Source organism: Lycium barbarum, chromosome 10 (genome assembly GCF_019175385.1).
Source record: "Lycium barbarum isolate Lr01 chromosome 10, ASM1917538v2, whole genome shotgun sequence".
Lineage (NCBI taxonomy): Eukaryota > Viridiplantae > Streptophyta > Magnoliopsida > Solanales > Solanaceae > Lycium > Lycium barbarum.
In genome coordinates this window covers 96341364-96367105 of record NC_083346.1, presented here as the reverse complement: position 1 = coordinate 96367105, position 25742 = coordinate 96341364, and the positions used below count along the sequence as shown (strand labels likewise).

The 25742-nt window shown below is 38.2% G+C and overlaps 1 protein-coding gene across 1 annotated transcript; it reads right to left on the bottom strand.

Annotated features, from left to right (window-relative positions):
* Positions 1 to 1176: 1176 nt before the first annotated feature.
* Positions 1177 to 24584, bottom strand: LOC132614259 (protein WVD2-like 7). The gene is made up of 7 exons (XM_060328673.1): positions 24448 to 24584; positions 23509 to 24093; positions 22610 to 23119; positions 22441 to 22505; positions 3664 to 3738; positions 2971 to 3064; positions 1177 to 1685 (listed from the first exon to the last, which is right to left on the bottom strand). Exons 2-7 carry the CDS (start codon positions 24091 to 24093, stop codon positions 1641 to 1643), a joined length of 1374 nt encoding a protein of 457 aa, XP_060184656.1. The 5' UTR covers positions 24448 to 24584; the 3' UTR covers positions 1177 to 1640.
* Positions 24585 to 25742: the final 1158 nt, after the last annotated feature.

Genomic DNA, 25742 nt, shown 5'->3' with positions numbered 1-25742 from the left:
GAAGAATCAATAAACCAACAAGTGAAAACAGAGAGACAATTGAAGCAACATAAATGCGCTAAGTAACACTTGTTTGCAGAGAATGAAAACTTTTGAACAAAAGCGTGAACAATGAATCGATGTTTCGAGCGGAAAGTACTTTTTTTCTGAATACTAAAGAACAAAATTGTCTTTTTACACCCTTTTAAACAATGAAGCGGATATTTATGCAAAAAAAAAAAAAAAAAAAAAGACGGGTACCGGTTAAATGGGTGGAACAAATAGGATGTCCCATGAAATTTCTGCTGTAAAAGCATCTCTGAATGCAATGTAAATTTTAAAATGCTAGTAGCTTATTTAATTCTTGCAAGTTTTTTCTTTTTTTCACGGTTGTAATAGATCTTGTTATATCCGGCCCTCTGCCTGGTGGTTTTGTTTTTTTTTTTAAAAAATTACAATAGAGTGAAGTATGTGAGGCAAAAAAATGTAAGAGGGTGTTTTAGTATACTTTTAAGTCGGCCAAATTAGTTTATAAATATTTTTCGGCTTATTTAACTTTGATAAGCACTAAAAGTGCTTATAAATCAAAATCAATTAGAATATCATAAGTTGGAGGTAAATATTTTTTATTTGACCAAAACTTTTACCATTTTATCTCTTTTTTTAGTCCCCAAACTCATCCCAAAAACAGAACTTTGAAAATTTTGTCATTCATCCTTTTTCTCAGTCTAACATACAGTAAGTGGTTTCACTTTTTTACTGGACACGTGAATTGCTTTTATCTATTTCATCGTTTCTATCAAACACATAACTGCTTATTTATAAAAATCAATTTAACAATATGCTTGTCAAGTAACTTTAATCAGCAAAGCCTAACAGGCTCTAAATCAAGTTAAAAGAACAAACTTAATTTTTTTAAAACTTAGAAAGATGGTAGTTTTGTAGTTTTAAGTTTTTTTTTTTCTTAAGCCTAATGATCGATAAAAAATAAATTAAGATTAATGATTAGTTTCTTTATGTTAAATCTCTATATTCCTTTTCCCAAGAAGTTACTAATTCATTTATAACATTTCCTTAACAATTAATCTCTTTCCGGTTATACATATTTACCTTTGAGTACCACCCTCTTCAAGATAGAGCTAATGGCCAATCAAATCTAAACTTCCATATCTAGATAAACCAAGTATACCAGAATAATTGGCCACTCTAGCTTCAAACTCCACAATCAGCCCAAATAATTGAATGAAAATGTCTTCACCATCTCAATATGATAAGATTAATTCTCACCCTATAATACAATAAGTTTAAGTCATCTCCATTACTAAACTCAATACTTTACCTTCCACATACATTTTTATATACTTTCCACTATGATATAATGCTATACCTTACTCAATGTCTTAACCAGGTTGGACCATTGGTGTTTACACTATGTAAGATAACAAGATACTCAATTCAGGAGTCCAGTTTAGAGTGCAAATACACCGGAAATACGAGAATAGACAGCTAGCAGGGCAGTTCCACAACATGATTTCTCTTGCTCTTTAATAAACTCAGTAAATTCTTCGGATGTTTGTTCTTCTTCATGCGAGCTTAACTCATCGAGGGGAACAATTCATCTACGAAAATATCATGATAATGCTGAAGTTCATGTATTAACTTCACCTATTTGATCCAGGACGGTGGATCTTACCTTTGGTGATATCCTGCAAAGTTAAAACATCATATTGAACTTAATAGACAAATTAGATAGAGAAAGAAAATGATTCTCCCGATCCAGGGGCATAGGAAAGCATATGTATAATGGATGATAGGCCTCGGGCATGCTATATGTTGCCGATACATGTGTTGAAAAAATGTGGTATCTCAAAAAGAAATTGTTCTTATTTCATCCCCTTAATACCACATTAATGGGTTAATTATTCGGAATACAATTCATCCTTGGAAATTCCTAACGTCTATGCCTTGTAACAGATATTTGATATTGAATAGCCTTAATGTCTGATTATGGAAATTGAATTGATTCACTATTGCCATTAATTATTATCCTCCAATTTATTTTCTTGCTACCGTTGAAGACCATCAGCTATTCCTATTCTATGGATCTTCTATCTATATATACATGTACTTTTCTTTTGGAAGGAAGAGATTTCCTGAAGTTCTTTTCCCCGTATTCTATTAGTGTGCTGGGTTTATCTACCTTTGTGAAATCTTTGTTAGATTCTGACCCCTAATTTTGTACTAGAAGAGCTTGTTGAATCCTGAGGGATACACCTATACCGGATGAAATATCCTTAAGGACAGTGTTTTGACACGCCTCAAGCTTTCAAGAGTTCCCTAAAATTTTCGTGATCACGTATTCTCCGTAAGATTTCCAACAACATACAGTCTTAGAAGTGAAGCTTGTCCAACAGTTTTAGTGAATCTCCTTATACCAAGGCGCACACGATTTTGTTTTTTGGTGCAATAGAGTAGTTAAGTCACATACGATTTGTTATGCAGCTAGGACAGTGCAAAAGTACTTATTAGTTTCAAGTATCTGTGACAGTTTCACTAAAATTTTAACCAATTTGCTTCTCGATGGTGAAAGACAAAATCAAAGCTGGATAGTTTACAATAAGCTCCCTCTGCCACAGTTTTAGATGATTGACATTGACTAGCCGAGAGCATTCGAAAGATGAGCGTAACAATATTGAAAGTAAATTTCCTTTTAAAAAAACTGCTCAGAATGAGACTTTCTCGGAAAGGAGAACAGGAAGGGAAAAAAATTATGTGTGAAAACGAATAGTTTGTTCCATAGAACTTGCACTAAGGGTGAAAAATAATTTTTCTATGAAAGATGTATGCTTGCGTATTATTTTAAGTACTTGGAACAGACAGCTTAAATACTTAGGAAAAGGTACAATAAGACAGACTGGAACAAGAAGTGTGTCAACTAACTAGAAGAAAGAAAAAGTAGGATGCAAAACCAAGGTTGGATTTCATTAATACCTCCTTCAATTTATCAGTTGATCTGTCAGTTCTTGTGCCAGCGGGTCTGACAGTGTTCGCCTTTTTCCTATCTATACCAGCATCTTTAGGCGCCCTGCTCCAAAGTACAAACCAACCAATTTAAAATTTAACTTCTCAAAAAATGATGTTGAATCGGAATATCTGACTAATAACATAGTGGGATTTGACAAGAATGAGGCTAGATGCCTCGAAGCAAACTGTTGTTTCCATCTACAACTCCTGTTTCCTTTTATTCTAGTGGTGTTATTACTTTTAATTAATTTTTTTAAAAAGGAGAAGATCAGATGCTTTGGTGGTAATGGATGTTTGAAGAGTCACTTAAAAGAAATAATAGAATAGGTCCCAAAAAACCATCATTTGTCACAATTTAAACTTGAATTTCAAATAACCACAAAAATCCCCGGACCCCCTTCCAAGTTCCAAATAAAACACACATAGAAGAGGCAGAATAGGCCATCCTCAAAACAGAATGTCCTCCCCAAATGTATATTTTCTTCTAGAAAAAAGAAAAAAGAAAAGGCTGTAGATGAGGATGACGAAAATTTTGTATTATTTTCTTTCATATTTATTTATTAAAATATTAAAGTAAAGGCTAAGGCCCCAAGGGGCTACTCTTTCAGCATAGCTTGAATGGAGAGAACGCAATTCAGAAAAGAATGTGAGAGATCTTACCCAGATGACAGAGAGTTTGATCTAGTCCCTGATTGGCATTTTTGAGTGATTATCTTATCTGATCTCTTCCTTAATCTGTCATTGAATCGAACAATTATTAGCATGTTTGAGAGAATTTACAAATCAGCACGCGGCAGAACACTATATCAAATCGAGCCATGCTTATCTGTATGTATACTGACATAAATGAAAAAGAAAATCAAGATTTCTGTGGCAAATACAGTTCATTATACCGTCCCAAATGGAAATATATCCTTAGTTAAAAATAGAACTAATCAAAGCAGGTGTAAGAGTTGCACATATAAATCAAGAAAGAAAAAGATATACCATTTGAAGTTCTATTATGCATCCCCTATTACATTTTCGGGGCAGCAATGAAGCCACTAAGAACAAAAATGTGACCAAAAGAGCGGTAAACATAAATTTATAATATTATACTGTTACACCTCGTACTTTTGTACAATGAGATTCGTTAGGTGTTAGTTGTCCTAATCATGGACCACTGGAGTTATCTTCTAGGATATATGAGATTATATGTGCCTATCTTACAGTTATGAGGGTTTAAGTTCATGTAATAAACTATGGAAGGATTTGAGAACAAGCGAATTAAGTTAAGTTTGTCGGAACTTTGGGAAAACTTGGCAGAAGTTTGGACATGATTTTTGGTCCAACTTGAGAAAGGTATATCTCCTAGAATATGAGGAGTTTTGGTGTGTATTATTTATCCAAATTGAAGTTCATTGAGTCTAGTTTCCAACGCAACAAACCATTCGTCAATGTGACATCGGAGTAGAAAGTTATGGGAGTTTTAAGACAGACTGCTCGGGCAAAGAAATTTGACGGTTCAATTTGACGGACCGTCAAATTTTCTGCGGCCCGTCAAATGGAATTTTTCCCACCGTAAAGTAGTTCCAATGAGCACATTTTGGGTGGTCCATTTGACGGGCCGCAGAAACGGAGCGTCAAATTTTCTGCGGTCCGTCAAAGTGGCCGCAAAAAGTAAGTCGGTGGCCGACTTTTTGATGTTATAAATTTGATCCAAGGTTCATTTTTCACCATTTCCACCTCAAAATTCGGCCAAATACTCTCCAAAACCCTCTGCTCAAGTTCATATGCTAATCAAGGCCAAACCCAAGAGGATCAAGAGATTCAAGTGCTAGAAAGCTCACTAGGGTTTGTAGAGTTCAAGAATTCCTTTGGTGTTGTAGTTGGAGGTTTCACTCTAGTGGAATAATTTGATCCAAAGCTTGCTCTTATGTGATTAAGGTAAGTTTTCACATCTATTGCATGTTGTTGAGGATGTTTAATTGTTATACACCTTGAATGAGGAAAGAAAGTGGAAAAGGAAATTCAAATATGAATTTGAGGATATTTTGAGTAGTAAAGTAACTTGAATTATAATTATTAGAATGTTTTGAGTATAATCTTGTTATGAGAGGTAATAATGATGATGGGGAAGTGTGGTATACAAGTATATAAAGGGTTGTGTTGAAGTTGTAGTTATAAATTGATTATGAGAATAAGTTTTGGGATTGTATTGGATGTAATTTGAATGAAATCTCTTGATCATGATATTGTTGAAGTGGCCATTGTTGTTTGGGAGTTGATTTGGAATTTGGTGGAAGTAGATGAAATAGGTGAAGTGTTGCCCAAATTCCACTAGCTCGTTAATTACTCTAGTTTGAACTTATGATTGTCTTCAAGACCTAACGTTAGTGTGAATCCTCTTGAATGTAGATTTGCGAGCTTTCGAGGAAAACATTAAGTAGTTAATGAGACAAAAAGGTGTGTTAAGGCTAACCCTTTCTAAACCTTTCTTTCTTAAGGCATGATTCCTTTGTTGAAAACCTTTACATGATATCCATAATATCCTTATTCCCAAAAATGCTAGAAGCTCATGATTCTCAAGGTTCATATGATATTGTTGACAAATGCTCTTGATGATGATGATTCCATTTCTAGAGATACCAAAGCTTATAGTTCTTAATGGTCTTATGATATTATTGAGCTTGTTCCATGATTATTGATTGCACTCATTGTTGTTGGTCTCACCTTATGGTAGTTGTTCTTTCAAGGTGGGACATAGCGATGATGATGATTCCATAACGACATATCGGAGGTTACCGACCTTACGTCACCCCGATAGATTTATAGCTTTTATTTGGGCTCTCATGCATGCTTTATATATATGTATGTATTTTCTCACACCGCGCCGTGCTATAGTCGGTCGGGCAGGCACGTAGATGTGTACACCACTACAGTTGGCAGATTATGATGTTACCCCGAACGCGGGATGCCCCGGACGCGGGATGATATGATATATGGATCGGGCTGCACGTTCCACAGCACTAACACTTATATTATATATGTATGTATGAAAATATATATTTTTTTAAAAAGCTAAGCATGCATGACACCCGCCTTAAGAGGCAGTCAGATGTACATATTATCTCTTTTATCTCATGCTTCTTTCATATCTTTATTATGTTGTCATTCATGCCTTACATACTCAGTACATTATTCATACTGACGTCCTTTTTGTTTGTGGACTCTGCGTTCATGCCCGCAGGTAAGCAGAGAGAAGGACCAGATCCCTAGGAGCTTCATCAGTGATTGTACAGGAGCGCTTCATTTGTTTCAGAGCTACAATTTATGGTACTATTATTTTGTGCACATATGGGCATGGCGGGGTCCTGTCCCGTCATTATGATACTATGCACTCTATGTACAGGCTCGTAGACAGATGTATATAGTTAGATGTCCTATAACCCCCATCAATTCATATTTTGTATATCATTTTTGGCAACCTTGTTGGCTTGCATATATGGGCATAGTTAATGATGATATAGATGTGCTTTTACCCTTTGGATTCATGCCCTTATAGACTATGATATTTATAAGTTATCTTGTGTGGTCCACCTAGATATGAATATGAGAAGTATGTTAAGAGGTGCTCGGCAGGTTACCTCCGGGTGCCCGTCATGGCCCTCCGGTTAGGTCGTGACATATACAACCAATAGTTTTGATTAACATCCTCAACTATGTTCTAGCCTCTCAAGTCTCAATCACTAACCAACTCACATATGTCGACGCCCTCCCCACCCACAGTCTCCATTACATGTCAGTTAATCTGCAACTAGAAGAGAGAACTTTTCTTTTGCTCTATGTTTCATAGACAGGGACATCTTCACAAGACACTCTTCTTCATCGTTCATTTGTCATAGGGAACCCCCAACATGACATGAAAGTGGTCCTCCTCCTAAATCCACCCCAACAAAAGTGGTAAAGCATCATAATGCCATTGATGTCTGATACCTCTAGCAATGTGATGATCAACTATTATGAGGTAGAGGGCCAACAAGATGCAATATTCTTGGTAAAGGCTCGAATTAAGAGGCAAACGAACAGTTACCTACACATCATATGAAATTCATTTCTTGTCTTCATTCTCTCTATATCTTAGAAGATTACAGATAGATGTGATTCCTATTACCGGTCTTTATCTTGTGCAATCCAAATCTGAAATACATGATATCTTCTTGCAATTCAAAGCACAAGTTGAAAATCTATTTGAACGCATAATTAAAGGTAGTTTAGTCTGATCGGGGAGGCGAATGTCAAAAGTGTTCAAAATCCTTTACTCAAATGGGGATCGTGCATCACGTCTCCTGCCCACATACTCATGAACAAAATGGCACTACCGAAAGAAGACATCGTCATATTGTGGAAACAGGACTAACTCCTTTAGCTCATGTGTGTTTACCTATGCAGTTTTGGGATCATGCATTCTCAACTGCAGTATATCTAAAGAATGTCTCATCCTTTGACATATTATTTAAAAAGCCCCCCGACTATCATTTTCTCAAAGTGTTTGTGTGTATTTGTTATCCATATTTCCGTCCTTATAACTACACGAAGCTGGATTTCGTCCCTTCCATGTGTTTTCTAAGGGTACAACACCCATCAAAAGGGCTACAAATGCCATCATGTGCCTACAAATCATCTTTACATCTCTAGGCATGTAGTATTCGATGAATCAAAGTTTCATTCTGCTTCTCTTCCAAAACAGCCTGCTACGCCACAATCCACAACTTCTATACCTTTACCTCCTTTTCATCTGTTACTGCCCATCTGTGTCATGAGGACCTCAAAAGCCACTTGTATCTCCTAGGTCTATTCCGACAATCCCACTTAAGGTTGATCTTCCACCACTGCCATCTGCGTCTAATACAACATGTCTACACATTGTTCCCCTTCCAGACCCTCCATCCATCCACTGCTCCTCCTCCTTCGTGCAGTCATCCACCCCCTCCGTGTTATTGATGCGTTTGTGGGGAAACAATATTCCAGACGAGAGAATTAATAGGACAGATAATGATTAATGTTTTCTGAATTATTTTGTTAGTCAAATAAAACTTCCCTGCGTGGATTAGGATTCTTGTTATTTCAGTTTTATAGGACTTTTGCTATTCTAAGTTGGTTAGGACTCTTGCTACTGTAACCCTCTATTTAAGAGAGTTGACGTTATTAATAAAAGGGATTGGATTTTATCAAGTTACAAAGAATTGGAACTTTCTCAAACAAGTTCCCAGGTCTGCAATTCCTTGAATGAATTGCAAAATTCAGCAATCATAGGCAAGTCAAGGAACAAGAACAAGGGCTTAGACCTGCGTGTTGGGCCTGACTTTCCAGTTAGTCATCCAGCGACTCGATCCAGAATTAGGGACCTTAACAATTTGGTATCAGAGCTTGTAACTATGGACGAAAATACTGTAGAAGCAAAGCTGCGAAGTCTTTTACAGGAAGCCCAAACTCAAACTGAAGCAAAAGTGGCAGCTTCAGAAGCAAGGATGGACGCCAAGTTCCAGCAACTATCGCAACAGATTGAATCCTTAATCCGCACCACGGCGCGTGCATAGGGAGTTGAAGTTGGAGACAACAGTGCTGCTTCTGTCCAGCGAACCAATAATGTAGATGAACAGCTAGATGTGCGTCTCGGAGGAAGAAACAACAGTAACTTTGGTACTGATGACAACATCGGAAGAAGAGGTATAGTTCCCAGATACACTAAATTAGACTTTCCTACTTATGATGGAACTGAAGATCCTCTTATTTGGCTTCACCGTTGTGAGAAGTTCTTCGCTAACCAGCGTATAATCAACCAAGAAAAAGTAGGTTTAGCCGCTTTTCACATGGTAGGGGAGGCGCAATTGTGGGTTTATCAACTGGAACAGGAGGAACCCAATTTAACTTGGGGTGTCTTCAAAGAATATTGTACTCTCCGTTTTGGTCCACCAATGAAAAGTAATCCACTGGGGGAATTGATCAACTTGAAACAAACTAGTTCTGTTGAAAATTATCAAAGGAACTTCCAAAAAATGTTGGCTCGTGCATCATCTGTACGTATAGACCAGCAAGTGGATATGTTTACAACTAGTTTAGTTGATTTGATTCGTCTTGATGTTGAATTGCACAACCCATCTAACTTAGTACAAGCAATGAGTCTCGCGAGAGCATTTGGGAGGAAGATACAAATTGTTTCTAGCACACAAAAGGGCTATGGTTCAACCTCAAACGTTAGTGTAAAAGCGGCCGCTACAACAGCGACTCCGAGTGCTACAGTAACTGCTTCGAATCCTTTTGTTAAAAGGTTGACTCGCGCTGAGATGGCTGCCCGACGTGCAAAGGGGTTGTGCTACAACTGTGATGATCTTTATGTTACAGGCCCTCAGTGCAAAAAGTTATTTTGGCTAGAAATAGAGGATGGGGAATCTGAGGACGTAACAACGGATAGCGGAGAACCTTCCATCTCACTCCATGCTATCACAGGCAAACAACATGCAAATACTATGCAATTGCAAGTTTTAATTGATAAGAAGTTGTTGCTTAGCTTAGTGGATTCGGGCAGTACACACAACTTTATTAGCTCAACGGCAGCCCAGCGCTTAGATTTGCCTATCCAACATCGAGGAAATCTCTATGTATCAGTGGCAAATGGCGAGAAGATTTCCAGTTTGGGCATTTGCACATCAGTGCAAGTGTGTGTAACTAACCATTCCTTTAGTGTTGATTTATATGTGATTCCTTTGGATGCTTTTGATATTGTCCTAGGTATCAAATGGCTACAAACACTAGGCCCTATTCTGTGGGATTTTGCCTTATTGACCATGAGATTTCAAGTAAAGGACAAGCAGATCATTTTACATGGACAACAACAACTATTTCAGCCACACCTACATCTTTCGCTGGATTCCAAGCAAGGTGAGCTCGAGAAGGTATTAGCCGATTTCCATGACCTTTTCCAAGAACCTGTAGGTCTACCTCCTATGCGTTCCTGCGACCATCGCATATGTTTAGTACCAGGAACTAATCCTGTGGTAGTTCGGCCCTATCGTTACCCTCACTTTCAGAAAGATGAGATTGAGAAACAATGTGAGCAAATGCTTCAGCAAGGCATTATTCGACCAAGTCACTCTCCATTCTCATCACCTGTATTACTAGTCCAGAAACATGATGGAACATGGCGCTTTTGCGTGGATTATAGGGAGCTAAATGCTAAAACAATAAAAGACAAATTCCCTATTCCAGTAGTGGAGGAGTTACTTGAAGAATTGCACGGGACATACTTTTTCACCAAGCTTGATCTTCGCTCTGGTTATCATCAAGTCCGCATGGATTCTATGGATGTTTAGAAGACTGCTTTCAGAACACATCATGGTCATTTCGAGTTCCTTGTGATGCCATTTGGATTGACGAATGCTCTTTCTACCTTTCAAGCTTTAATGAATGAGGTATTCCGGAAGTACCTACGTCAATTTGTGCTTGTATTTTTTGATGACATACTTGTGTATAGCAAGACTTGGAAGGATCATTTGTCACACATGCGAATCATCTTTGAGTTGCTCCAAGCTCATCGCCTTTATTTAAAAAAATCCAAATGTTCCTTTGGCGAAAAACAAGTAGCTTATCTGGGCCACGTAGTCTCAAACATAGGTGTGTCAGCTGATGCTAGCAAAATCGAGGCCGTGGTGGATTGGCCTCAACCACAATCAACAACAGCGTTGCGTGGTTTCTTAGGATTGACAGGATATTACCGTAAATTCATCCAGAATTACGGTTTGATTGCTGCCCCATTAACAAGTATGCTTCAGCGGCATTCTTTTAAGTGGAACGATGATGCCCTTGCTTCTTTTGAAGCTCTTAAAAAGTGTTGATTTGGTATTAATGATTAAGATTGAGATGTTGATTTGATATTGATGATTAAGATTGATAGCTTAATTTTAGGAATATATTGTATTGATGTAAATGATTAGGAATTGATTGTGTAATATTGTCTTTCCTTATTTAGTCTTAGAACTCATGTATAAGTACTCATTCTTATGGATTGTATATTCATTCAGAAATACAAGAAGTCCTTTCTTCTTGCTAAAAATCTTCATGGTATCAGAGCCATTGCTACCTTTTTGAGGTGAGTTTTCTCCCTCTCAGCACTAGGGTTCCGTGTTTTATCAAAGAGGTCGAGTTTTTTCTCTCTCTTTGTGGCTGTCCGCACAAAAACTCCTCCCGTTCAGTTTATTTCTGGATTATTTTTCTCTATTGGGGTTGTTGGAACATTCTGAGCCTATCCCTATCAGTTTTTTTCTTTTTTTTCGATCACCAGAATTAGGATTCCGGCGTGGCAGCCAACTTTCTGGCGATTTTTTTTCTGGATTTTTTTTTTCAATTCTCGGGTCGTAGGCCTATTCTAACCCTTCCCATCCAGATAATATGGGTGATACTACTTCTGGAGAGACTTTGTCTCAAGATGAAGTTCAACATCTTCGCCGTCTTCTGAACAAACTTGACTCTTCTAGTGTTGCTAGCCCCAATTATGTGCAGTCAGGTATTGCTTTTAATGCTCAGCTTAATTGTTGGATTATTGATTCTGGTGCGAATAGACACATGACAGGCTCTTCTAAAGGCCTTCAAAATTACTCTCCAAGTCCCAAAGGGGATTATGTCAAAATAGCCAATGGCTCCCTAGCCAATGTCTCTGGAACAGGTTCAATGTTTTGTACTCCTGATATTACCTTATCATCCATTCTTCATGTGCCTGATTTTCCTATTAACCTATTATATGTTAGCGCTATCACCAAAGAACTTGTCACGACCCAACCCCGTAGGCCGTGACTAGTGTCCGTGCTGGACACCCAAACGTACCCAATAATCCAAACCAGCAGACTAGCAGATTATATAAATATAAAAGTCAGTCGACATTACTAGTGTTATAGAGGAACATATATAACACATGGAAGCCGATAAGGCTATCACAAATCATAGCAACCTAAAACATATACAGAACCCACATGTATGTCTACAGACCTCTACAGAACATAACAGAAACATAAGACAGGACAGGGCCCCGTCGTACCCCTGAATAGCGTACATATATCCAACAGCAGCAGACTGTACCAGAGTATAGGCTCTAGACAAAAGAGCGCTCCAGAATAGCAGAATAGGTGTCCTAGGCAGGTGGGTCAGCAAATCTGTAGTCTGTACCTGCGCGGCATGAAAACGCAGCCCCCGAAGAAAGGGGGTCAGTACGAAATATGTACTGAGTATGTAAAGCATGAAACGTAGTAAACAAAGTCATAATCGGAACAGGAGGTACAGAAAAATGAACGGAATATCCAGATTAGCAAAATGTTGATCATAAAGCATAAATAGTACTTACAGGAAACGTATGTCATACCTGGTCCCATTACGGAACAAAATCATAACCGGAACAGAACGTACAAAAATGTGAGTGAGATGTCCAGAGTATCAAATGCATATTTTCAAAACATGAAGAGTATGTACAGAAACATATGCCATATCATATCCGGCCCCTGCCAAGGGACTCGGCAGACAGAACGTGGTCACCCCCCGACACTGGTGCCACAACACATAAGGATCAGAAAAGGGGAATAACCCCGTAACATAGCATATCATATCAGATGGCCATATCAGATCATATCAGAACAAGCGTACATGGCACAACATACTCCACAAACCCATGTACGCGTATACCTGCCCCCTCACATCGAGGCACGGCGAACAATGCAAAGGATCACGCTTGACAACATATCCTGGCCCGGGCTCAGTGGGGGAAACATTGAGGCATCCACGAACGGAGTAGTGAGAAACTAAATGCACTAAAAATACCATATATATATATTTCCAGAGACTCAATGAGGCATATCGAATGTCAAATCAAATCAATGAAATCGGACGGAAACATAGTAAGTAAATTTAGATGTCATAACGGGTTACGGAGGCATAATCTATCCGAGATCGTTTTCAAGATTCAAAACAATTTATAAGACTTAATGAAATATTTAAAATAGTTTTTATTTAGTAGATAAAGGAGTAGTTAGAGTATCTCTAACGAAAACGCTCGAAGACAAGTCATAGACACATAAAGGGTAAAATTGGAAATAGTGGGCCCACCTCGGAACGAATGAAGCGGTGGGCTCAAATTACGTATTTTTAAGCTTATGGGGTCACCTACAAAGGTTCTAGGACATTCCATAACTTCCTAAGCAATTTGGGAAAAAATTTCAATTTTTCATCAAAGCATACTTAAGGAATTCAATTCTATTGAATGAAAAAGCGACGATTTCAAACGCGGATTCCGATGGACAGAATATTCCCCGAGGCGTAAATCCAAGCCTAGTACATCTAGGACATGCCAAGAGAAGAATCGGGATAGCTTTACATACCTTTCTTGCCCTTTACACTTGCCAAAACTCAAATCCCGTTTCGTCCAAAACCTACAAATGGTCACATTTACCAATTTACTATTCATAAGACTTAAAATTTCAACCTTAACCAATTCTTGTCTATAAAAATTTGAGCAGCATCTCCCCTACATATATATCATCCCCGAGGTTAAAACTCGGCTAAAACAACAACAACCATACCAACAACAATATATACAACATCAATAATCGACTAGGAACGCATTCTAGCGTAAATAGTCTTATTTTCCAAATAATGCGACAATTCCAAATCCAACTTTGCACTTACAACCCGATATCAATATTTTCATATTCACATACTAATATAAGACCATTCAAACATAAACCAAAAGTATTCCAAGCTATATATTCAATATTCAACAATTCCATCAACTTCCATATTCAATCCAAAATTCTTATATATGCAACAAAACCATTCCAACACATTTTCTACTTACTAATTCATCTCCAACAACAATCTACCACACGGCCAACATGGCTTCTTTCCAATTTCATCCAATTTTCATTCAACTTCCATTTCCAATACAAATTCCACAATAACCACAACTAGTATACAACTTAAAATTCAACTCATATATGTATACAACATATATACACCCATGGCTACATATATAATATATATACATACCCACTTTGCAAACTTTCATATTTCCATAAATTCTACTCATTTCTACATACTACAACACAAACAAACCTTCATAACATAAGAAAAAGGAATTGATTCTTACCTTGTTTTTATGAAAGTAGCAAATCTTCAACATCTTATTGTTCCCATGCTCCTCTAACTCCAAACAAAATTATATTCGTGATTATGCGTTGCCCGGACTTCGATTAGTACTTCGTAGCTTGAAATTTCACTCACAATCCTCACTTTTATGTGAGATTTAGGCCCCTTTTTGTTGCTGAATTTTCTGGAAAATTTGAGAAGTTTTTAGATGATAAAAATGGGGGTTTGCCCCTTTTTATAAGGGCTGAAACGGCGTCACTGTAGCTACAGTACTGTAGCAGTACTGTAGCGTACTGTAGCAGTGCTGTTTCTGCGCGACAGTTCAGTTTGTAGCGTCTATAATTCTCTGCTCCGACGTCCTATCGATGAGTGGTTTGTTGAATCATAAACTAGACTTGACGAACTTCATTTTAGGCTTTTGAAACGCCTTAAAACTCCAAATATGCATAGAGATATACCCCTCCAAAGTTGACTAAAAATCTGTCCAGCATTTCTCAAATTTTCGTCGAACTTATTTTCTTCAACTTGCTCGATCTCGAAATATTCCGAAACCTTCCATACATGATATTTATCACTTATGATAATGACCATATTCTTGTATTTTAAAATACTCTTTCCCGATGACGACTTACAAGATCATAATCATCCATTATTTAAACAATATACTTAATAATGCCTCATTCCTCATACTCCAAAGTTGTTTTACCTAGTCGTAACTCGACATTCTTACATTCAAATTTAACAGTGTTTCTTCGAAGTACGGGGTGTAACAGAACTAAACTGTAATGTCAGATTCTTTCCTGATTATTGTGTTTTTGAAGACCTTCATACAGGGAAAAAGATTGGCAGTGGTAGATTGCATGATGGCTTATATTTGATCGATGGAAGTCGAGACTCTGGTCAGGCCTTTTTTGTAGGAAATAAGGATGTCAACCGAGAAACAATACAGTGGCATAGACGGTTGGGACACTCATCTTTTTTTGCTTTAAAAAAGTTATACCCTGGTTTATTTTCTAGAACTGAGTTTGAATCTTTGTCTTGTGATGCATGTGATTATGCCAAGCACACTAAAAACTCTTATCCTCTGAGTAACAATAAAAGCACAATTCCCTTTTCGACTATTCATTCTGATGTCTGGGGTCCTACTCAAACACTTTCTTTATCTGGTAGTCGATGGTTTGTTACTTTTATCGATTGTTGCACTAGAATGACATGGGTATATCTGTTAAAAGCCAAAAGTGAAGTTTTCTCCTGTTTTAAGTCATTTCATAAGATGATTTGTACTCAGTTTGAGGCTAAGATAAAGATATTTCGAACTGACAATGGCACAGAATACATGGATAAAACCTTTGGAGCTTACTTGGAGTCTTTTGGGATAATCCATCAAACTAGTTGTCCTTATACTAGTGCACAAAATGGGGTTGCTGAAAGAAAAAATAGGCATTTGTTAGAAGTAGCAAGATCCCTTTTGTTTACCATGAATCTGCCAAAGCCTTACTGGGGGGATGCCATTCTAGTAGCTGCCTACCTCATCAATAGAATGCCACTTAAAACTCTTAATTTCCGGAGTCCTTTAGAAGCTTTAAAGGGTAAAAATGACTATACTGTTCCTCCAAAGATATTTGGGTGTGTTTGCTTTGTTCACGCTAGGAACTCTGGGAAACTTGAAGCTAGAGCTCTTAAATGTGTCTTTATTGGGTATTCTCCAACACAGAAAGGGTACAAATGTTATCACCCTCCTTCTAGGAGATTCTTTGTCAGTATGGATGTTACCTTTCGGGAATCTGAGCCCTATTTCAGTATTACACCATCACCTCTTCAGGGGGAGAATTATAAGGAAGAAGAGATGGTTTTTCCTAGTTCTATTGTTGAAACTACTACCATAAAAGAAAGTGAAATTAGAGAAAGAATTCAGGGGGAGACTGTTGGGCGTTTGGATAAGCCTGATTTGATAACTTACTCAAGGAGAAATAGAGCAGAAGAAGTCATCATGCAATCTGCCGAAGCCAAACCTTCTTCTTCTGGTGAGTTATCTATACTTCCTAATGAGTTAGATTTGCCTATTGCTCACAGGAAAGGAGTCAGATCTTGCACTAAACACCCTTTATCCAACTTCGTTTCCTATAATTCTTTATCTCACTCCTATAGAGCCTTTGCCTTGTCTATTTCTTCTGTGTCTATTCCCCAGAATTGGAGGGAAGCTTTTGCAGATTCTAATTGGAAGCAAGCTATGATGGAAGAAATGAAGGCTTTATCAAAGAATGAGACTTGGGAACTTGTCGCATCACCACCAGACAAGAAGTTGGTTGGTTGCAAATGGGTCTTCACTGTAAAACATAAAGCTGATGGTTCCATTGAAAGGTTCAAAGCAAGATTGGTGGCTAAAGGATTCACTCAGACTTTTGGAGTGGATTATCAAGAGACATTTGCTCCTGTTGCAAAAATGAATACTATTAGAATTCTTCTATCTTGTGCAGCTAATCTTGACTGGGACTTGCAACAGTTTGATGTGAAGAATGCATTTCTTCATGGAGACTTAGAAGAAGAGGTGTACATGGAGATTCCTCCTGGTTTTGGTACTGAACAAAGTCAAGGAAAGGTATGCAGACTGAAGAAAGCCTTGTACGGATTGAAGCAATCTCCTAGAGCTTGGTTTGACAGATTCTATAAAGCAATGATCTCCTTTGGTTACCAACAAAGCAATGCGGATCACACCCTCTTTATACGACATTTAAAGGGTAAACTCACTCTTCTCATAGTTTATGTTGATGACATAGTAATGACAGGAGATGACAAAGAGGAGATGACCCAATTGAAAAAGTTGTTGGCACAGGAATTTGAGATCAAGGATCTAGGAAAATTGCAGTACTTCTTGGGAATTGAAGTTGCTAGATCAAAAAGAGGAATCTTTATTTCTCAAAGAAAGTATATTCTGGATCTCTTGAAAGAAACAGGTATGACAGGTTGCAAACCAGCAGAATCACCCATTGAAAGCAATCACAAACTACAAAGGGGAGTTGGAAAGTCAGTTGATAAAGAGAGATATCAGAGGCTGGTTGGAATACTCATTTATCTCTCTCACACTAGACCAGACATAGCCTATTCAGTCAGCCTAGTGAGTCAGTTTATGCATGATCCTCGAGATCCTCATATGCAAGCTGTCTTTCACATTTTGCGGTATCTGAAGTCTGCTCCAGGAAAAGGTCTACTTTATTCCAGACATGGTCACCTCCAAATAGAAGCCTTTACCGATGCAGATTGGGCTGGATCTTTAGATGACAAAAGGTCTACATCCGGTTACTGTACACTCGTAGGAGGAAACTTGGTCACTTGGAGAAGCAAGAAGCAAAGTGTAGTTGCTAGATCAAGTGCGGAGGCAGAATATAGAGCTATGGCCCAGGGTGTTTGCGAACTTTTGTGGTTACAAAAGTTACTAGAAGAATTGAGATTGTCTGAAAAAAGGAAACTTTCCTTGTATTGTGACAACAAGGCTGTAATCAGTATAGCTCAAAATCCAGTCCAGCATGACCGAACAAAGCACGTTGAAATTGATCGACACTTCATCAAAGAAAAAGTCACGGGTGGTGTCTTGAGTTTATTCCACGTGTCATCAGAAAAACAACTAGCTGATGTGTTTACTAAAGGCCTCAACAAACGGACTTTTCATACACTGATTTGCAAGTTGGGCATGTGCGACATCTTTGCACCAACTTGAGGGGGAGTGTTGATTTGGTATTAATGATTAAGATTGAGATGTTGATTTGATGTTGATGATTAAGATTGATAGCTTAATTTTAGGAATATATTGTATTGATGTAAATGATTAGGAATTGATTGTGTAATATTGTCTTTCCTTATTTAGTCTTAGAACTCATGTATAAGTACCCATTCTTATGGATTGTATATTCATTCAGAAATACAAGAAGTCCTTTCTTCTTGCTAAAAATCTTCAAAAAGGCATTAGTTTCTGCCCCGGTGTTACAATTGCCAAACTTTAAAGAAGAATTTGTTGTTGAGTGTGATGCTTCGGGTGTTGGAATAGGAGTAATCCTTCAATAGCAAGGACATCCAATTGCTTTTTGCAGTCGTAAACTAGCTGACCGAAACTTGAAACTTCCAGCTTATGAGCGGGAATTGATAGGCTTGACAAAGGCGGTTCAACATTGGAGGCTTTATCTATGGGGTCAAGCCTTTCTAATTTAAACGGATCACTACAGCCTTAAATACTTGCTAGATCAACGTCTTACTACTTCTCCTCAACAACATTGGCTTAGCAAGTTGATGGGGTTTGATTTTCGGGTGGAATACAAGGCTGGGCGATTGAATACTGCTGCAGATGCATTATCGCGGTGAGAAGAGGCTGAAGATATGTTATTTGCTATTTCTCAGCCGGAAGTTTTGATATTTGAGGAAGTTCGGGAAGAAGTCAAGCAGTTCCCCATTCTTCAGGAACTTCAAGCTAAAATTGCACGGGGAGAAATGGATGCTGATTGGGTGTTTCGAGATGGGCTGTTGTTCTTTAACGACAGGGTCCATCTCTTGCCAAACTCACCATTGGTAACTTCTGTCTTGTCCGGGATTCATGATAGAACACATGAAGGTGTGTAGAAGACCATGCAACGTATTCGCAAGGATTTCTATTGGTCAGCTATGAAGACAACTATCAAGGATTACGTTGCTGCTTGTTTAGTTTGCCAATGGAATAAGGCTGATAATTTGAGTCCAGCAGGACTGTTACAACCTTTACAACTGCCTAATCAAATCTGGTCAGATATCTCAATGGATTTTATTGATGGCCTGCCAAAATTAGGAGGTAAAACAGTGTTATTGGTGGTTGTGGACAGGTTCTCTAAATACGCACATTTTATTTCTCTTGCTCATCCATATAACGCATCTTCCATTGCAAGGCTTTTCTTTGAAAATATTGTTCGTTTGCATAGTATACCAGAATCAATTGTCAGTGATCGAGATGCCCTCTTCACTAGTAAGTTCTGGAAAGAATTGTTTCGTTTAAGTGGGACTAAATTAAACTTTTCATCTGCTTGTCATCCACAATCGGACGGTCAAACTGAGGTTGTGAATCGCACGATCGAGATGTATTTGCGATGCTTGGTAGGTGATCGTCCTACGAAATGGGTAGATTGGATTCCCTGGGCTGAATTTTGCTACAACACTTCTTACCACTCAGCACTTCACGCGTCTCCATTTCAAGTTGTTTATGGACGTGAGCCTCTCCGGTTGCAATCCTATATGGCTGGTTCATCTCGAGTTGATGCGGTAGACCGAGCATTAATAGACCGAGATGTTGCCTTACAAGATATTCGAGCTAAACTCCAACAGGCGCAACACAAGATGAAAACTGTTTATGATAAGGGACATCGTGATGTGGAATTTTCTCTAGGATCTTATGTCTGGTTACGTCTATATCCCTATCGCCAAAAAACTCTGGCTAGTCATGTCCATCACAAGCTTGCACCAAAATATTATGGTCCTTTTGCGGTCTTGAAGCGCATTGGATCTGTTGCTTATCAACTTGATCTACCTGCAGGTTGCAAACTTCATGATGTGTTTCATGTGTCACTTCTTTAGCCATTCAAGGGTGAGGCACCTGCAACTCCACCTACTCTTCCACCAGTTCAAGAAGGGCGTGTTGTTCCTACCCCATGCTCTGTGCTCCGATCGCGTCTGAATCGTGGTAATTGGGAAATTCTGGTTCAGTGGTGCGGCCTATCTGTTGAGGACTCCACTTGGGAGACAGTGCATCATTTCAAATCTACCTTTCCAGACTTCAAGCTTGAGGACAAGCTTTTTCTCCAAGAAGGGAGTAATGTTATTGGTGCGTTTGTGGGGAAACAATATTCCAAACGAGAGAATCAATAGGACAGATAATGATTAATGTTTTCTGAATTATTTTGCTAGTCAAATAAAACTTCCCTGCGTGGATTAGGATTCTTGTTATTTCAATTTTATAGGACTTTTGCTATTCTAAGTTGGTTAGGACTCTTGCTACTGTAACCCTCTATTTAAGAGAGTTGATGTTATTAATAAAAGGGATTGGATTTTATCAAGTTACAAAGAGTTGGAACTTTCTCAAAAAAGTTCCCAGGTTTGCAATTCCCTGAATGAATTGCAAAATTCAGCAATCATAGGCAAGTCAAGGAACAAGAACAAGGGCTTAGACCTGCGTGTTGGGCTTGACTTTCCAGTTAGTCGTCCAGCGACTCGATCCAGAATTAGGGACCTTAACACTCCGCGCCATCACATTGTAACTAACGTAAAGCCAAGGATTCTCAACATCACCAAATATCCTGTTTGTCCTTTGACCCATCCCCCCTGACCAGCTTGTTTCACTTAAACAAACAAAGACTTGAACTGGAGAAAGGCTATGATCAAGGAGTACAATGATGCTCTCATCCACAATGGCACTTGGTATCTTGTTCCTTCCTCTATTACAAATGATGTTGTTGGTGCTAGAGGATTTTTAAAATTGAAGCTCAATCCTAATGGGTCGACTGACCGCTACAAAGCAAGACATGAAGGCAAAGGTTTCAATCAAGAGGCAGGGATGGATTACCATGATAAATTCAGTACAGTGGTTAAACTAACCACCATACACGTCATTCTCACTATTGCATTATCAAGAGGCTGGTCTCTTCAGCAATTAGATGTCAAGAATGCCTTTCATACGGTAATCTCAATGAAGAAGTGTACATATCACAACCGGCTGGTTTCATTGATCCAAAGTTTCCAAGTTTCCCACTCATGTGTGCAAGCCACACAAAGCTTTGTGTGGCCTTAAATAGGATGCACAAGCCTGGTTTGAACACCCAAGTACTGCCTTGATAAAGCTTGGTTTCCGTGCGTCCAAGTCAGATTCCTCCCTGTTTGCATGTAAGTATGGTGCCCATGTTACCTTTGCTCTGGTATATGTGGACAATTTAATTTTTACAGGCAGCTCTCACGAATTCATTCATGATCTGTCTCGCGGATTTCTACTAATTTTGTGCTTAAACACCTTGGCATTCTTCATTATTTCCTAGGAATACAAGTGCATAAGAATGCCAATGGCTTGGTTCTGTGACGGTTCAAGCATATCCGTGATCTACTACTTCGAGCATACATGGAAGAAGCCAAGCCTATTTCCTCTCCTGTGACTGCTGTACAGGAGCTCTCTCAACATGGGAGCACCATTTTTCACGACCCCTCTCTGTATGGAAGCCTCGTTGGTTCTCTTCAATATATAAACATCACACAACTAGATGTCTCCTATGCTACCAACAAGTTGTGCCAGTTCTTGCATAAGCCAAATGGAATTTCACTTTCAGGCCTTGAAACGTATTATTTGTTATATCGAAGGGTCTATCCAGCTTGGCCTAGAACTGCGTTCTTCTCATTCGCTCCATCTTAATGGGTTCTCCGATGCCAATTGGGCGGGCCCCCCTGATGACAGGCGCTCCACTCATGGCTATTGCGTCTTTCTGGGTCTTAACTTGGTTTCCTGGAGCTCTAAGAAGCAAAAAGTAGTCGCTCGTTCTAGTACAGAGCCTGAGTATCTGGTATTAGTTTTCGCCACTGCCAAAATTACATGGTTACAACACCTACTTCAGGAGCTTGGTGTGGTCTTACCTCAAGCTCCCAAACTTGGGTGCGACAACATTTCAGCAACCTATCTCACACAGATAATCTAGTGTTCCATGCTAGGACAAAACACATTGAGTTGGACTTCCATTTTGTTCGAGAAAAGGTTGCTGCCAAGGATCTCCAAGTTCACTATATCAGCTCGTTGGATCGATCAAGTCGCCGATATTCTCACGAAGAGCCTCTGTGGAAGACGATTTGCTTACCTTCAAGACAAGCTTGTTGCGGTCCAAAACCCAGATACACTTGATGGGGGATGTTAGGATAAGTATATGAATCCTAGTTGGACATGACTTTGGTTTTGTATTTTACATATTCTCCATGTATAGGTTTTATCTCTTGAGAGTTTGTAGGACTCCAAACTCTGTACATCATTTGTATAAGAAAGGCATTGGCCTACTTAATTGTACTCTGAGATTTCCTTCTAAATATACAAAGCTTTCAAAACCAAGTATAATAACAAATCCTCGGGCGATTTTCTCGAAATGCACGAGTAATGCTCAGTTTTCATAATTCATATTTAGACTTCTATATATATAGGATATATGAGGATACCAAAAACTTGTAGGTAAGAGCTCACAAAAACTAATGTGTTGCATACATTTGTCGTTGAAAGAAGGGAATTGATGGTACCTCTCAACCTCCTTTCTCTGAGTCGGAGAAGCTGAAATCTTTTTCTCTGATTGCTTAGGCAATACCTGACCGAACATGGACACAGGTCACACATTTAGTGATAGGATAAAATGGAGATGGATATGCATAGACAAGAGAATTTGTTGAAAATTAACCTATTTGAACCAACCTTCTTTGATCCACCATATCTTATATCTACTTCGGGTTTTCCTTGGTTGAAATTGTTTTGGAATGCCTTGAATGCTCGCTTAACAACGTCCTTATCCCCCATTCTTTCCATGATCAACGATTTTCTCATTGTAGTAGTAGAAGCTGTAGAATCTGGTGGACCTAGACTGAGAGACATGTGCATTGATGTGGGAGCTATCCTCTTGTTCTTTAGAATGGGAGAATTTTTTCTCCTTTGCAATGTTGAACCATTCAACTTTTTTGTCGAGGATTGAGAAGGCGAATTGATTGATCTAGAAAGTAGTTTATTGCTTTGTGCAATAGGAGCATTGCTGCTTCTTTGATATGACAACCCATTCACCTTCTTCACTGATGGTTGAGACGAAGAAATGACCTTGGAAGTTGGTACCGGTTTTGAAGTTGGAGTGGAAATTCTTGAAGATTTTGTCACAAGTGATACAGGCTTCTTCTTTGTTCCAACAGATATTCTGTCCTCTGAAGTTGGATGTACCTGAACATGAACAACAAAAGATTGATAACAGAAAAGGTAACCTCAGCAGAAAGAGTACCAAAGAAAATACTCCCTTTGTTTCAATTTGTTTGTCTTAGTTTGACTCGGCATGGAGTTTAAAAAAAATAAAGAACACCTTTAAATCTTGTGATCTTAAACTAAAAATGTGTCTAATGTACCAAACTGCTCTTTGAATCTTGTGGTCCTAAATATGGCGCGTCGGATAATGGGTGTAAAGAGTTACTCAATAGAGAAAGCTACATTCTTTTTTTAAACAGACCAAAAAGTAAAGTAAGACAAACAAATTGAAACGGATGGAGTAAATAAAAGGAGCTCGGATTGATAGATAATTGTTAACACTAATAGTCAGAGAAATGTCGAAATTTCACCTTTCGAGCTGTGTTCTTTAGATTCTGTTTAGGGGTTTTGCTTTTCTTTGCAGAGGAGCTTCTTTCCGCATTATCCACTTGTGGAATCTCTTTCAGATTATCTTGAGATCCTCTTTCAAAATTCTGTTCTTCAACCTCGGGAACTTCTCCATTGTCACTTGTTTCCAAGATTGTCCCTTCCATATCAAGAGAAACATCCACTTTTGGCTCATCAACAACATCATTATTATTCATATCAACTCTTGTCTTTTCCTCTTCACCATTGGATAAACCAAAGCGACTATCACAAAACTGTGTGCTTTCACTATGATCTTGGAAATGGGGTTCATCCAAAGATTCAATTTTTTTTGCTTGCTCCAATTGTTCCTTTTTTTCCTTTTCTATTTGCTCAATTTTCTTAGCAGCAATTTTCTTGTAATGTGCTTCAAAATAGGCCTTCTTTTGTGCTACTGATCCAGTTGTTTTACACTTCTGAGCTTCTTCCAAATACTTGTTTGGTGAAAAAGATGACCATTTCCCCCAAGAAAGTGCATCATCATTCTCATACCTTCCAAATGAAACTGATACTTCAAGTGTATCACCCATCTGTTCATCAACACACAAAATGAAATAAAAATGACAACTCACTAAGATTTTAAAAGAAGAACATCTAAATCTCCCTGAGTACGGAGTTGCTTTTGTTAGGGAGCCTTTTGCTCCCCAATGTGGGATTTCCTAGTGCAAATCTGGATTTAGTAAGGCCCTACCGGACACCGGGGAAACCAAAAAAACAAAGAACATCTAAATCTCCAATAGTGAGGGGGTAATCAATCAATAATCACCAACAAACAAAAAACTTTTAAAGAATAATAATAGCAACTGCTATATGAATCCATGCTCCATTATCAGAAATAAATTAAATGGGCCACTTCAAAATAATAAAAGAAGTAAATTTCATACCTCTGAAGTTTCCAAAATGGATTTACCCAATAATGTCAGAATCAAGAATTACCAATTTGCAATGTAGACATAATGGTCTGTGCAGTTGATAAAGCCAGAAAATAAGTTAGATCAAAGAAATGAGGACAGAAAGAAGAGTAGGAGCCCGTTTGGATTGACTTATAAGTGGATAAGCTGTTTTCAGTTTTGTTGAGTGTTTGACTGGCTTAAAGTTATTTTGCGCTTAAAATAAGCTTAAAAAAATAATTGAGTCCATTTGACTTAGTTTATTTAAAGCAATTTATAAGCTGAAAATAGCTTATAAACTAAAAACAAATAAGTTAAACTAACCAACTTATTTTTTATTAGCTTATAAGCTGTCCCATTATCTTGGATTTTCCGAACGTACGAAATACGGGCTATAACATCCTCCCCCCCTTTAGAACATTCGTCCTCGAATGTTCAACTAACCTTATGGGGCCTCGTAGTACTTCGGGAGGGGGTTTCTTTTATAGTTGCCCGTTTCTCCATGCCCATTCCATATAATCGAGTCTCTCCGTCCTTATATGGGTCCTTATTCTATGCCCATTCCTTATTCTGCAGCTTATAGGCATAAGCCCATCCAAACAGGCTTCAGGACAATTGCAACCAGTCAATGCATGCCCATGTGTTGTGTTTTCTACACTGCATTAGAAGGAAAAGGTAAAAACAAAATAAAATAAAAAGTTTCAGTTTCCAGGTCTTTTAGAAACTGCTAAAAAATCATCATAACCTTTATCATCAACATAGATATGATGAATGAGAAGGAAACAAAGAACAAACAGTAAAGTTGGGTTGCTTAAAATTACTGTATTATACAAGTACAAATGTTGTACCATCTTTTTTACTTCAAGTCCTCTTTCTAGTGCCAGATTTTGTTTTCTTTTTCTTTTTTCTCCCTTCCCTAGAAAGCAGATTAAGTTGAAAAGTTGCAGTCAAATGAAGACTGCAACATTTTACCAAATATTTAATGGGTCATAAAGGGGCTTGATGACAAATCAAGAAAGTGATTTTTTTTTTTTTACTGGGCCTTACGGCCTTACCTAAAACACTTTTTAGTTATAGAAAGTGACAGGTGATCCAAAGATAATGATCAGATCTGTCACAAGAAGAGTTGAAGTAAGGACCACACAACTGAAAAATACAAGTATAGAACGGTGAAAGGAATAGAGTGAGGAACAATCTTTTTTTATTTATTTTGTCTTTTAAGATTGAATGAATAATGGAGGCGACATGGGACACGTGTTGTCCATACAAATTAATTTGCTGAACTACTT